The following is a 15944-nucleotide window of genomic DNA, read 5'->3' as shown; positions in this document are numbered from 1 at the left end:
TGAACTCAGGTACTCTTTACTCCAGGGCCATTGCTCTATCCACTTCCCCACTTAGCCTCCCCTGTGCAAAACCTTCTTAATTTAATGTAATCAAAATTTCCAGTTTATTTTTTATAATGTTCTCTATCTCTTCTTTTAGTAGGATCACAATTTTTTAAAAATTGTAATGCCTCATGTTTGTAAAGATCGCCTCTCTCCCCCAGGTTTTCACACCAATTTTTTTCCCCTTTAGATGTTATATAAATAGGAATTTCTAAATTATCTACTTCACAAGTGAGATAGACAGTTCCAGTGAAGAGGACACTGAGTCCAAAAAGATTTAAATAGTCAAAAATAATTAATGACATAACAACTAGAAGATAGTTTCACCTTTAGGCTAAAACTTTTCTGTAATTTTTCTGTCTGTTGAGTGAAAATAGAAAATTTATTAATAATAACATTGCTATTACATGTTATATTATGGGGATGATATAATTAAATGCAGTATATATATATATATACATATATATTACATATGATAATAAGTAAAAGTCTTAAAGTGGTCACCTTGTATCTATTTGGCAAAATATCCCTGAGGCTTCTTTTGAAAAAAAAAACAAACAAAAAGAAAACCAAAGCAAAAACCAAAAGATAAAATAAAAAATCTTTTAGTTTTTGGTTCAGCAATTCAATTCAAAAGTATTAAATATCTTCTGTATCTCCAGTGTAGTGCTAGGTGTCCAGTGTCAAAATGAACCATTATCTGCCCTCAAGGATCTTATATTCATTCTGATCAGTCAATCAACATTTATTAAATATCTCCTATGTGCAGGCACTGTGCTAAGAGCTGGGGATATAATTGTCTAAATAATGTGTATCGACCTATGTACTGGTTAAACATATACAAATTCAATATAAAATACATGCAAAATTATTTCTGGGAGGAGGGGGGGCTGGAGTGTGATAGAGAATTAACTTCTTTTGGACATGGGCTTTGAAGGCAGATAGGGTTCCCATGAGGCACAGGTGAAGAGGGAGTGACTTTCAGGTGTGGGAGCCAGCCTAGGCAAAGGAAGGGTGCCCAAGGGAGAGGGAGAAGGCCTGGATGCCAGGGGAGAGAGGGAGAACAAACATGCCCCTTTGGAATACAGAAAGGAGGGTAATAAACCAGAAGAGATAGACATTAGTCAGAAAGTAAAGGGCTTTTTAAATCAAGCAGAGTCAATAAAAACATTTGCAAAGTAAATACTAAGTCATTTTTGGGTGGGGTTGGTGGTTTAAAGAGGGGAGAGGGAGGGTCCTAGAAACTGGAACAATCAGGGAAAGCTTGGTAGAGAGGTGGCCTTGGAGCTGACACTTTAGGGTCCCTAAGAGGTAGAAAGGATGAGAGACTACATTCCAGGCCTAGGCAAAAGTACCTACAGGAGATGGAATGTCATATTTAGAGAACAGTAAGTGCTCCAGTTTGGCTGGAGTGCTTGGAGAGTGTAAAGAGGCGTGATGTACAACAAACCACTTGAAAAGGTAGCAGGGGATGAGCTGGGAAGGGCTTTCCAAGCCAGTCCGAGGAGGATTAGGTATTTTATCTATCCTAGGGGCAATAGGCGGTGCTTAAATTCCAGGAGGAGGGGAAAGCTTTGGGAACATCTATTTGGCAGCTGAGTAAAGGATGATTGGGAGAGGAGAGGGAAGGGGAGGGTTGGGAGAAGGAAGGAAGGAAGGAAGGAAGATTAGTTAGGAAGGTAAAGGAAGAGTTCAAGGGAGAGGGATCGAGGACCTCAACCACTGTAGGAGTGAAGAAAGAAAATGGGCGTAAAGGATTTAGTGGAGGTAAAAGGGACAGAGTTTGGGAAATGCCTGGCTCTTGGGAGGCTGGGGGTGGGTGGGGGGGACTGCAGGTAGCCTTTAGGGTGAAAATGGAGGTAAGTTATGGAGACGGAAAACTAGCCAATTATTTAGAGCTTCCTAGGTCCTAGGGAACTGCCCCAAGCCCTGAGGATCCACAGGTATGACTAGGGTTCTGCCCTCAACCCACTTGCAGTCTGCTGGGGGAGCCACCATGCAAGTGGCGAAGTCCCCCCAGAGCCATGGAAGGCAATTCCTGAAGATAGGAACTGGAGTGGGGGTGGGGAGACACCAGGCAACGCTTCCTGCTCCCAGGTGAGCGAAGAACTAGCCCAAAGGGGCCGGTGTGAAAGGGGGTGAGGGTGTGGGGGGAGGGCGCCTCCCGCGAGCAGGGACCGAGGCGCTTGAGTCTATTCGTGTGGAAATTTGAAGCTTCGGCTCAGGTCTGGGCTAGCTTTAGGGGCTCTGCACCCCCACGTCCACTGTCCCTCCAGGCTCTGCCCAGACGTGGGCTAGCTTTAGGGGCTCTGCACCCCCACGTTCACTGTCCCTCCAGGCTCTGCCCAGACCTGGGCTAGCTTTAGGGGCTCTGCACCCCCACGTCCACTGTCCCTCCAGGCTCTGCCCAGACGTGGGCTAGCTTTAGGGGCTCTGCACCCCCACGTTCACTGTCCCTCCAGGCTCTGCCCGGACCTGGGCTAGCTTTAGGGGCTCTGCACCCCCATGTCCACTGTCCCTCCAGGCTCTGCCCGGACCTGGGCTAGCTTTAGGGGCTCTGTACCCCCACGTGTTCACTGTCCCTCCAGGCTCTGCCCAGACCTGGGCTAGCTTTAGGGGCTCTGCACCCCCACGTCCACTGTCCCTCCAGGCTCTGCCCAGACGTGGGCTAGCTTTAGGGGCTCTGCACCCCCATGTCCACTGTCCCTCCAGGCTCTGCCCAGACCTGGGCTAGCTTTAGGGGCTCTGCACCCCCACGTCCACTGTCCCTCCAGGCTCTGCCCAGACCTGGGCTAGCTTTAGGGGCTCTGCACCCCCATGTCCACTGTCCCTCCAGGCTCTGCCCAGACCTGGGCTAGTTTTGGGGGCTCTGTACCCCCACGTTCACTGTCCCTCCAGGCTCTGCCCAGACGTGGGCTAGCTTTAGGGGCTCTGCACCCCCACGTCCACTGTCCCTCCAGGCTCTGCCCAGACCTGGGCTAGCTTTAGGGGCTCTGCACCCCCACGTTCACTGTCCCTCCAGGCTCTGCCCAGACCTGGGCTAGCTTTAGGGGCTCTGCACCCCCACGTCCACTGTCCCTCCAGGCTCTGCCCAGACCTGGGCTAGCTTTAGGGGCTCTGCACCCGTTTTTCACCCTTCCTCCAGCCCCCTATGGCCCCCCAAGACCTAACACACCAGCCCCCGACTTATTTGGGGCGTCGGGGCTCCACCTGCGCTGTTAGCCCGGAAGGTCCGCAGCAGGAATGAAGCGGGGGGCTTCGGGCCCCTTCTCGCGGCCAGGCCGGGGCCCCCTGGATGGAAGGCCCCCCTTAGTGAAGCTCGTACAGCTCCCCGGGGTCTCTCCCCAGTCCGCGCCACCCGCCGCCCTGCCCGCTGGGGCCCCCCACGGCTGGAGCCCCGTTTTCGCCCGGCCCCCGCCCGGGCCCGCGCCCCCGGGCCGGCCGGGGAGGGGTGCGCACGTGACTGGGACCTTGAACTTGCGGCTCCGACCCTCCCGGCTCACCTTCCCGAGCCCTCGGGGCGCCGCGCCGGCCCTGCCCTCCCCGCCCCCCCGCGGCTCCGCTCAGCTCCCACCCCAAGGCCGGCCACGTGACCGGCGCCGCCCCGCCCCGGCCCCGCCCCCGGCCCCGCCCCCGCCTCGGAACGAACCTCCGGCAGCCCCGGGCCCGGCCGGACGCTTCTCGCCGGGGCTCCCGGCAGCGGTGACTCGGCAGCGGCGTCTCTCGTCATCAGTGACAGCCCCGAGTCGTGCTTCGTTTTGCGCCTCCCGGCCCGATGCAGTCACTTCCACCGTGGCAAATAGTCCTGGGAGGGAGCGGAGTTCCGGGGCGCTAGGGCAGCGGCGGGGGCGCCGGGGGCGGCCGCCGGGGCCGGGCGCGGAGGCGCGGGGGGCGTCGGGGCGGCCCGGCTGCGGCGGGAGCGGGCGGAGCCGCTTAAAGCCCCGCTCCCGGCCCGGATCCCTCCGCCGCCTGTCGCGGTGCTGAGGCCGAGGGAGCCGCCATTTTGGATGTTCGGTGCCTGCTGCCACTGCTGCCGCCGCCCCCGGAGCTGCCGGTTTTACTCGAGGTTTCGGGCCGGTGAGTGTCCTTGGCGGCGCCCGGAGCCGCCGCCTCCCGCTCCCCGCCGCGGCGGAGGGCGCCCGGCCGGAAGCCCCCCTGTCAGGCCGGAGGGCCGAGCCCGGAGCCGGGCCGTGGGGGTGGGGAGGAGGAGGAGCAGGCCGGAGCCGGAGGGGCTGCCCGGCGGCGGCGGCTCCGAAGGGGGCCGCCCGAGGCCTGGGCCCGGCCGGGCCGCGAGCGCTGTGGGCGCGGGCCCCGGGCCCCCCGACTTGTCCGGCGGCCCCCGTCACCCCGCGGGCTGCCACCCTGCGGGCGCCCGGGGAGCGGAGCCTGGCGGGACCCTCCCGCCTTCCAGAAACTGGACATCCGCGCCCCCGCGCCCGGCGGGCACCCACCCACCCGCCGCTGCCCACCGGCACGGCTGCGCCGGGAGCCGGACGGGCCGCCCTCGTGCTCCCCGGCCCGGATCCCTCCCGGCCGGCAGCGCCCTGGGAGCGAGTTCCTCCCGCCCCGGTGGCAGGAGAGAGTCTTCCCGGTTGTCACTGACGGCTTGGAGGCAGGAAAACTTCGTGGGGAGTTTGAACAATTCTCACTCCCGGGACTGTGAGAGGACCTTCCCCCGCCTCGGGAGGGGGCAGTCAGGTTTGATTGTCCCACCCCCCAGTTTTTGTTGTTAACATTCCTTAACTTTGTAATCCAAAAGCCTAGATTTTGGGGACACCCTGAATTAACTAAGCCAACCGCCCTCATTCATTCATAGCAGTGTTCGCATAGGCAAATGAACGGCATTTCACAATTCACTTGCTAGGGATCCTTCCTGGCACTTCAAGGAGTAACTTCAAGCTGGCCTGAATGATCCCGAGGTCATTACTGTAGAAATCCGAGCAGAGAAAGTGGAATAACTTGCTTGTGTTCATGGGGAAAAAGCACAGTGAAAAGAGTATTAGACATCCTGCTTCAACTGAAGGCAAGAAATTCTTTCTTCTATGCATTAGGGATTTATTCTTTTCACTGAGATGGTAACTTGCAGTTAATACTGTGTTATTTGTATTTCATATATATATATATATGTATACATACATACATATATATATATATATATAGTCTCAGGTGGAAACTTTCACTATATTCAGTCTTCCCACGTATTTATTTCTTAAGTCTTATGACTTACTTTGAGGAACATTTTGGAAATCTTGTAAAATACATTAATTTTAGGCATTCAATCCTTTTAGTGCCTTTGTATTTCCTTTTGGACTACGGAGTCCTTTGGCTTAGGATATTGGTACAGTTTAAAATTTGCTCATAGGAAATAAGGTAATCTTTTGATGTATGCTTTGGAATTCAGAAAGATTTCAGACAAGTATAAAGTTGGTTTAATGTTATATAGAAGTATTTGTTCACAATAGTAACCACCCACTTTCCTATAAAGTTTGCTTTGCTTACAACCACTTGATGTAGGTAGTATAATCCCTTTTACAGAGGATGAAATGGACTCAGACTTCAAACTGGTATTAGTATTGAGTAACTGCCCAATGCAGATATTTATCGTCAGCCAGTATATGAACCAGCATGTTATTTTCTGGAATGATATTTTTATATAACAGAATTAGAAGGTCTGATACATTATTTTCAAGTTAAGGTTTCTAATTATTTAATTTGATGGAGTGTTTTTTTTTTAAAACTCTTACAAGTTTTTGCACAATTAGAACTTCAGTATTTCATTGTTAAGATTTGACTTTAGGTTTTCAGGAGTCAAAGGATTTTAATGTTTCTGGAGTCTGTTACTTGGTATCTTTCAAACTTAAAACTGACTTGCATTCTGAGATTTTAGCTTCAGTGAATCTACACCTGTGATCTGTTCACAAAGGTAACTTGTTTAGCTCTTCTAGATTCCCAAGATGATTTGATCTTTGTGTTATGTGTAGATTCCACCTCTTTTCTTGCTTTTAGCTTCCTTGTCCACTTTGTGTTGCTTTCAGGTCTTTTTTAAATAGCATTTGCAAGCACTTTAGTTTGGGGAGGATTTATAGTTCTATCTATTGGTATGTAGGTTAAAAAAAAAAGAAAGTGTTCCAATTGTGAAAGAACCTGTATTAGGATCACCTTTGCTGTTTGAATTAGAAAAACTTGTCTGAATAGATAAAAGAAAGTTGGAAGGCAAGAAAGGTATCATCTGCACTTTGAAGACAAATGAAATTTTCTGTTTCTCTTAAGAAGTGGCACTGTTGAACATTTAACTTTGGCATGAGTCCAGGCTTCTAGAAGAAGTTAGTTTAAAAGGAAAAAAAGCCATAAAGTTAAGACAGAAACTCACCTCCAGCTCACTGGCTAAACCTGTTCAGTCATCAGCTTTTAGACTTTAGTATAACAGGGCATATTATGAAAGGATGATGAGTAGGACACTTTTCTGTGGAACTTGAAAGTTTGATTAAAAAAATTAACTCAGTCTATTTAAACTAAGTCACATTTTGTTCAATGACTCAAGTAGAAGTATGTCTGCAGTCTTTGATGCTTTCTGAATAATTGAAGATATTTTAAAGATAAGCTTTTTTTAGAAAAAAATTATTATTGTGTTATTATAATACAGTTGTCACAGTGTAACCTGATACATGGCTTCCCTAACCTTGGACTACTGAGTATATAGCTGGTGCTTGTGTTTTGCCACTGAGCATCTCTTGTCTTTCAAATGTTGGGTTTCTAGATTAGCATTATGTTATAGAAAGTGGGGAATAATAAAATGTGAGAGTTACACATTTATGTGAATTTATAAAGCTGAATTTCCATTTTCTTTTGGGAAAAAAAACATGCATTAAGATTAAGAGACTTTATAGTCTGGTGCAAAATCTTTGGTATTCAAAGTCAAATCTTTCAAACCAACTAAGGTCTGTAAAAACCCAACGTTAGCCAGAAGAGCTCCTCTTAGTTTTAGTTTTGGAATGGGGTATATTTTCTGGGTTGTGAAGGTTTGACCCAAGGACTTGAACACACCAAATAATATAAATCTACTTGCCAGAGGTTCCCACTACTCATTTATTAATCTGTTCTCTTATTTATCAAACCTCACTAGTGGAAAATAGTTTCAACTTCATCTTGATACTGGGCAAAGTTAAATTTTTTATTACTATTTCTTAAGGCTCTGCCCAGAGTACATAGTTTCCCTTTCTTTTAAAACTTTGCTATTTGTAAACAGTGATGTGAAAAATCTAATAATGATCTGAGGTATTGGAAAGCAGTTTTAGAAATGACATATACATACACTCAGTTCACATCATGTGTATGTGTTTATGACTAAAACTTTACTGTTGTTAGCTACTAAGTAGAAGACTATTGTAGAAAGAGTATTTTTAGATATCTTTATCATTTTTTAAATAAGTAACAACTAGCATTTATAAATTACTTTAAAGTTTTCACAGGACAAATATTATTTTCATTTGATTCCTACCACAACTCTGGGAGCTAGGTGGTATTATTATTATTATCTTCATTTTACAGGTAAGTAAACCAAGGCTAAATTTGGTTTAAAACTCAAGACTGAAAGAAGTTTTAAAGGGATTTGTCCAGTCACACAGCTAGGAAGTTTCAGGGGTAGGATTTATTTATTGTCTTTCTCAATGTTCTGGCTCCTTATATGTTCCCTGGCCTCAAGGAACATAAAATACTATGGCCACCCTTGGCTTTTGTAACTTGGTATGGTGCCTAGGGCATACTTAATAATAATAATACAGCTAGGACTTGATTAGTACAAATATAAATCCCTAGGAGTAGTCTCATAATTTGCATTGTTCTGGAACCATTTAACAGATTTTACATAATTACATCAAATAGTGCATATTCAAACATATCATTCTACCAAGGTAGAATGGGAAAAGAATCTGGCAAGTATTTTTTATGACCTCAAAAAACTTTGATTTACCTAAATTTCATGGCTTAAATTGCAGATTACCCTCCTTTATATTTTAATCTAGTTTCTTTTGTATTTTTATGGTTCATAACTTCAGAAACTTTAGCCCTGCCTTTTGGAAACCGAAGTTTTCCAAATATAGGAAATAAGGGAAGAAAAATTCACAATTTTTGAAAGTTTTCTTTGGATGTTGGTCCCTTATGTGGGGAGGGGGGACTTTTAACAACTACATCTCTATATCATTTAATATATGACTTGTAAACATACTTAGTAATTTAAAGCCTTTTTATCCCCTTCTGTGAGTTTTGCTTGTTTGAATTTTATGTTGGCAGCTAAGGATCTAACTGAATTATGGGGAAGAGACATAGTCCCATTGTGCTTCTGGTAACCTTTAGTAGATAATAGACTTGACCTCACTAAAAAAAAGGTTCTCAGGTTCAGAAATTGTGTCCTACATCATATGTTAATGTTTATGAATATACTTGGGAATATCATACCTCAGGAATGTATATTTTGTATATTTCTTTATATTATTCCCTTAATATCATTTCAAAACTATCCATAAGACTTAACTGACAACTAGTTATTTATTCAACTATGCTCAATGTTGCCTACTTTGTTCAATTGCCTACTATTCCCAGGAAACTGTTCTAAACCTTGTTAGTCTAATATTTTAAAATTTAATAAGCAACATACATTAGTGATGAGGCTTACAAAGAATTTTCCTTGTACTCACACTATGATGGATATAGATTGTATAAATTTCTCCCTATTTACAGATGAGGGGATTGAGACTTGGGTTAAGTGACACATATCTGACATGTGTGGGAGTCTCGATTGGATTGTAGGGTTCCTGTCTTAATATTCAACACTTCAGTTTTCTAGCTAAAGAAGATGACCTAATTCTTTAAGTTTTTGGTACCTTTCTATTGGGTGATTTGGTGTTCCTGAATGCACGGCATAATTTTGGTAACTGGGTTGTCCTCTAAGTCTTTCTTTGTTTGGATTTTAAATCAGTGATATCAAACTCAAATTAAAACAGATAGCTGCAGGCAGTTCACTGACTTAGAACACCACAAATTCACATTATCTATGTGGTATTACAGTTTATTTTGTTATAGACCTGTACAAATTACATTTTAATTAGATTCTGGCAACCCTCAGGAGTTTTGTAGGTCTGATACAGGCCTTTGAGTTTGTCATCTTTGTTTTAAATTATAATTTTTCAGGATATCAGAAATTAAATCATTAAAACTCTTACCACTTTTTTTCCCCCTAAACAAAAGGAACCACCAGCTTAGATGAGGAATTACCTATCTTATATTAAAATACTATTAGGATCATAGTTGGAGGAGTAAAAGGGGCCTAGGAGATTATCTAGCTTCATGACTTCTTTCCTTTTCTAATAAATCTTAAGTTAAGGGTTAGAAACTAACCTCTTTAAACCTCTATCGTGATCTTCTTGTATCACATTGATCTTGACTAGATTTAGGAAGTTTTTTAATTAACTTCTATCTAAATCTATCTTTTAATTAAGTGCCCCTAATTGACTTGGATCAATTTTGGTTTGCTTTAGTCTTTGTTTCTTCATTTATTCTAGAATTTGACCTGATTATGCTTTAATTTGGCTAGCAAATACTTAGAAAAATGATCCTATGAAATCACATAAGAGTTGTAACATGACATTTAATTATTTGCTCTTAGTTTATCAGTAGTAAAATATTCTGGGATGTTGGTTTATTATGTTGAACATATTCCTACATTAGTCATGTTGTGAAAGAAGAATTAAAACAAAAGGAGGGGTAAAAACCATGAAAAGGAAAAATGTAAAACAAAACAAATTTTAAAAATTGAAAATGGTATGCTTTGGTCTTCATTCAGACTCTGGCCTTCATTGAATTTTTTTTCTCTGAATGTACATGGTACTTTTCATCGCAAGTCTTTTAGAATTGTCTTTTGCATTATGCTTCTAAGAACTTAAGTATATCATAGTTGATCATTACACAGTGTTGCTGTTAGTGGATACAATGTTTTCCTGCTTCTCGCCTTACTCAGCATCAGTTTATGCAAGTCTTTTCCAGGCTTTTCTAAAGTTTGCTGCTATGGTTACTTACCTAATAATAGTAAGCCATCACATCCATATACCAGTTTATTCAGCCATTCCTTAATGGATGGACATCCTCTTAATTTCCAGTTTCTTGCCTCTATAAAAAAGAGCTGCTATGAATATTTTTGTGCATTATGGGCCTCCCCCTTTTTTTTTTTTAATGATCTCTTTGGGATACACCTAGTATTGCTGGATCAAAGGGTATGCACGGTTTGGTTGCCCTTTGGGCATAATTGTAAATTGTTTTTCAGAATGGTTGGTTCATTTCACAACTTCATCAATAGTGCATGGGTGTCCCAGTTTTCCCACATCCCCTCCAACATTTATCATTATCTTTTTTTTGTCATATTGACCAATCTGATAGATGTGAGGTATTACTTCAGAGTTGTATTAATTTGCATTTCTCTAATCAATAATGAGTTAGAGCATTTTTTCATATTACTGTAGAATAGCTTGAATTTCCTCATCTCAAAAAATGAAGATTAAAGTTCATATCCTTTGACCATTTATCAAATTTGGAAATGACTTATATTCTTATATATTTGACTCATCTCTCTATATGAATCCTTTATCAGAAATGCTAGCTGTAAAAATTGTTTCCCAGCTTTCTGCATTCCTTCTATTCTTGGTTGCATTGGTTTTATTTGTACAAAACCTTTTTAATTTAATGAAATCAAAATTACTCATTTTGTATTTTATAATGTCCTCTCTCTTGTTTGTTCATAAACTGCTCCTTTTTCCTTAGATCTGACAGATAAATTATTCCTTGTTCTCTTAACTGGCTTTCTAGACATAGGGCTGGGTTCAATCAATTCAATATGGTTTTCTCCCAATTTCCATTCTTGAATATTCAAGTTTTCTCAAATTTGGCCCAGACCTGTATGAATAGAAAGGAAAATGGGATTGCTCCAGAACTGAGTCACAAGATAAGTCAGTGTGGTTCCCTCAATTCCCACATTAACCACTGGCCATCCCAGTCCCTTCAGTTTCCTCTAATGGAAGGAACCTTGGAGACTATCTAGTATAACTCCTCTTTTCACAGATGAAGAAACTACAGCCTCTGAGGCCTAGGTCTTGCCTTGGTCACACACAGGTTATAAGCGACAGAGGCAGAGGTTGAACTCAGGCCTTGTGACTCCAAAGCCAGAGTTTTTTCCACTGTAGATAATATATTCAAGTAGATATACTTAGTTAGAACGATCCTCTCTGGGGAGGTCCCTTGTGAGGATGACTGTCTCTTCTTCCCTATTGCTATTGTCACCAGCCTTGTGGCTATCCTCATAATTTCTAGCTGTTACTGCCTTAAATTCCCAACAGGTCCTCCCACTTCTTTTCCTTCCTCAGTTTAAATTCTGTGTTTGAGTATGCACACACATACACAACAGTGATGTCACTAATCAGCTTAAACTCTTCAGTAGTGACTTATTGCTCAGTTCAAGCATTCTTAACCTGGGGTCCCTGAAGTTTTTTTTTTTTTAATATTAAGCCAATGGCATTTCAGTATAATTGGTTTCCTTTGTAAGCCCATGTATTTTATTTTATGCATTTAAAAACATGATTATGAGAAGGGGTCTGTATGATTCACCTGATTCCCAAAAGGACTGTAATACTGCAAAAAAAGTTAAGAACTCCTGGCTCTAGTAAGTCTTAATTCAAATATTTTGGCCCGAATTTCATGACTGTTCATAATCTGACACCTTCATCTTATTATCCAGTGTTTTCTTTCATGCTATTTTTCTACACATTTTTTTTTTCTCTTTGTGTTGGAAAGGCAGCCTGGTTAAAGTTTTGCTTCTGATACTTATTAGCTCTGTGACCATAAATAAGTCAATTAGCCTCCCTAAGTTGATTTCCTCATTTGTAAAATGGGGATAATAATACATGTGTACCTTAGAAGACAGTAGTGAAATTCAAACCTGACTTTTTTTGGTCCTCCTTCTGTTTTCCTCTGTGCTACACCTCTTGGTGATCTCATCAGTTCTCATGGATTCACATACCATCTCTAGGCTAATAATGTTTCTCAGATCTTCTCATCCATCTTTCTTGTGCTGACCTCCAGGGTCACATCTCCAACTGCATACTGGACATTTTAAGCTGGACATTTATTACATAGCTTAAACTCAGCATATATAATAATATTTTCTAATATTAATAATCTTTCCCCCAACAAACCCTCTCCTCTTCCTAACTTCCCAGTACTGTTGAAGGTATTACCCTCTTCCCAGACTCATCACTTAGATGTCATCCTTAATTCTTTTTTTCTCACCTCCCAAATGCAGTCTATTTGTTGACATGACCTTGACCTTATCAAGATCATGATCAAAGGTTTCCTTGATCTTGCATGAAAACGCCCCCTTTTCTCTCGACCCTGTTTAAGGTTGTAAGACTGACCTTGTTATTTCCCCTTCCTCACTAAAACTACAGTAACTCCTCATTACTTTCTTTATCTAATATAAAGTCATTGTTTATTAGTCAAAGACTTTAAACCCAGCCTTTCCACCTTTCCAGTATTTATTAAATGTTACGTTTCCCCTTTTTTCTTCCTTAACCTCCCAATATACTCTATGAAACAGTGACCCTGGCTTCCTGCTTTTCCTTGAATGAAAAACACCATCTCCCAGCTCTGGGCATTTCTCTGGCAGGCCTCCTAGATGATTTCCAGTTGATCATGTATGCAATCTGTTTTGTCCATAGATGTTTTGGCATGTTCTCTAGGATTAGACAGAGAGCTCCTTGAGAGCAGGGATTGTGTTATGTCTTTCTAATACTTAGCACAGTGCCTGGTCCATATGTTTATTAATTAACTGAGATGATCATGTTCATGGAAAGTCCTCTGTAAAACTCAGAGTGCCTTAAAAATGTCTGCCCCTGCTCTGTAGTTGGTATTCATCAAGCTTACAGCAATCAATCCCTGTTGATCCCACCTTGGCACACGGTGGATCATTGGACTGAAAGGGAGAGTGACCTGAGTTCAAATCTTACCTCATATTCTTTAAATAAGCTTAGGAAAGTTATTTTCCTCACCTGAAAAATGGCACATACCTCAGGTTTGTTGTGAGAATCAAAGGAAATGACATTTAAAGAGCTGTATAAGTGCTAGTTCTTGTTATCATAGCAGGGCAACTAGGTGACATAATGGATAAGATTGCTGGGCCTGGACTTGGGGAGACCCATCTTCCAGAGTTTATATCTGTGTGACCCTGGGTAAGTCACTTTACCCTGTTTTCTTCTATTTTCTCTTCTGAGAAGTGAGCTGGAGAAGGAAAGGCAAACTACTCTTATATTTGCTAAGAAAACCTCAAATGGGATCACAGAATTGGACTCAACTGAAAAAAACAACAAAGTTAATAATGAACCTTGTCTCCTCTAGTATCATGGGGCTTAGACTTCTACCTTTTTTTTATATGTTATTTGGAATAATTTACTTCTTTAATTCTGGACATCACATTTTAGGAGTGATATGGATAGAATGGAGCAGGTCCACAGGGATAGATGATAAGGCTGGAGATGATTAGGAGAGAACTAGAAACCTCTATAATGGATTGAAGTAATTAGGGATATTTAACCTGGAGAGGAAAGTTAGGGAGTTATGATAGCTGCCTTTCCATATTTGAATGGTTATGGAGAAAAAAGTTTAGATGTGTTCCCTTGATCCCAAAGAATAGAACTAGAAGTGATAATAATAGCTAGTAATGTCTAGCTAATAACTTTAAAGTTTGCTCAGCAACTCTATGGAGTAGATAGTATTAATTACCCCAGTTTTACAGAGTAGGAAACTGAGACTGAGGAAAGAGGAAGTGATTTGCTGAGTGTCACACAAATATTGAGTGTTTGAGTCAGAATTTGAACTCTCACCTAGCTTCTTTGATGAGTTTCAGAAAATCAAATTATGGTTTGATGTAAGGAAAATGTATTAAGCACTAAGTTGGAAAGTATTAGGCACCACTGTGGGCCAGGAACTGGGCACAGCAATGGAGATAAGGAAAATAAAAAAAAAAGGGGGCCCCAAGCTAGGGAACTCAGTTGAAAGTATTTGATTGTTAACTACCAAGTTTACCTGGGACTTAATGCAAATTTAATTGTAACATATATTTTTTACAATTAGGGTATGGATTTATAGATCTAGTGCCCTGCCACTTTTCAAAAGGGCTGCTTTATAGAACTAGTAAAATAAATGACAGAATTCACCTAGAGAAACAAAAGGTTTAGAACCTCAAGGGAAATGGGGGGGGGGAAGGAATAAAAGAAGCATTATTAGCAATATCAGATTCCAAAAATTTGAGAAGTACATCAGTGGCAAAAACTGGATTAAGTGAGATTCAGAGACAATAAAATGGAGCTTCTTATTTATTAAACTTATTTAATATTTAGTAAAACTCATTGCTTGGTCAAAAAACAACCAAAACAACTTCATTCAATAAGAATTAAGGAAACTGGAAAATAGCTTAGTAGAAAATAGATTTACACTAGCATTATCTAACATTTAAACTATACCACATACCATGTAACTACATAAAATTGTTACATTATCTTATTACAAAGTGTCACATCATTCAAAGAGGAGAAAGAATGAAAATATTTCTAAGATCTGTGATTATGAGGATTGCTAGTCAGTTGATGAGATGATCATAAAAGATAAGTTGTGTACAATTCTAATGGAAGCAGATCCCTTCAGCTTCATTTTAACTTAGAAAACCACAAATTAACATTGTTGTAATTTTATATATTTTATTAAAATTTGTTAAACATTTTCCAGTTATGTTTTGATTTGATAGTTTAGTTTGTTGTCTTCAAGGTGGACACCAGATTTAAAAGATTTAAAATTTACTTTTTTTAACAGTTGTAACAACTTTAATGCAATGTTTTTTAAAAAGCATCCATGAAATAAAATGGACACACAAAATTAAAAATACTAATTGATTATTTTATAAGATGCATCAAAGAGGAGAAGCTACAAAAACGGAGAACACCTTATGTAGCATATATTTGTGTCTTGCAAAACGATGCAGAGGATATTAGTAACTACCAATCCATACGCTTATGTTCTTATTTTTGAAAGAAATTTATGAGAACAATTTATTTTGTGCCAAGGGAATCCTTGATTTCAATCTGAGCAGGGATTAATTATAAAAGCTTCTTTATGAGCAAAATCAATGCAATGAAAATAAAACACTGTTCATTCCATCTTTTTTTTTTTTTGGTAAGGCAATGGGGTTAAAAAGTGACTTGCCCAAGGTCACACAGCTAGGTAAATTAGTGTCTGAGTCTGCATTTGAATTTAGGTCCTCCTGACTCTAGGCCCAGTGTTCTATCCGCTGCACCACCTAGCTTCCCCTTGTTCATTCCATCTTGTTGACATTTTATTCTCAGAACTGAAGGTCCAGAGTCTAGATACTTGGTCTGGGATTCTTTGGGAACATCAGTTACCTCTTTGTGCATTCTTAGCCCTTTCCATCTTTTGTTTTAAAATTTTTGTAATCAACTCAATCTCTGAACAGAGTGAGTGATTGAATTGCCTCTCATCTTAACCACCATCTTGTAAAGTACTTCCCTACATGTGCTATATCTCCCATTAGAATGGATGAAGGACAGTTTCCTAAGCTGTTGTCTTTGATATTTCAGTATTGTACATACACTTGGCACTTAGGAAGAACTGAATAAATGTTTTCATTTAGTCATGGAACTTTCTTATTGAAGATCTATAACTCAATGTTGAAAAGATGTGAACAGTTCTTAAAAGAAGAAATGAAACTGTTAGCAACTTCATTGGAAAAAACGTTCCATATTGTTAAGGATATATCTGTAAAGTGGTTATCACATGCCTTGCTATAGAAATGC

General features: G+C 41.5%; 1 protein-coding gene across 2 annotated transcripts in view; it reads left to right on the top strand.

Annotated features, from left to right (window-relative positions):
• The first annotated feature begins 1704 nt into the window (after positions 1-1704).
• Positions 1705-15944, top strand: part of AP1G1 (adaptor related protein complex 1 subunit gamma 1) — a 71317-nt gene continuing 57077 nt past the window's right edge. The window contains exon 1 of one of the 2 annotated variants that reach the window (XM_074199881.1): positions 1705-1809. In XM_074199881.1, the coding sequence (XP_074055982.1) occupies positions 1786-1809 (24 nt within the window). In that variant the 5' untranslated portion in view covers positions 1705-1785. Of the gene's footprint in view, positions 1810-3944; positions 4120-15944 lie in introns of those variants that run through there. The other variant, XM_074199888.1, reaches the window with a different exon arrangement.

This window comes from Macrotis lagotis, chromosome 1 (genome assembly GCF_037893015.1).
Source record: "Macrotis lagotis isolate mMagLag1 chromosome 1, bilby.v1.9.chrom.fasta, whole genome shotgun sequence".
Taxonomy (NCBI): Eukaryota; Metazoa; Chordata; class Mammalia; order Peramelemorphia; family Peramelidae; genus Macrotis; species Macrotis lagotis.
This window is presented reverse-complemented; position numbering and strand designations above follow the sequence as displayed.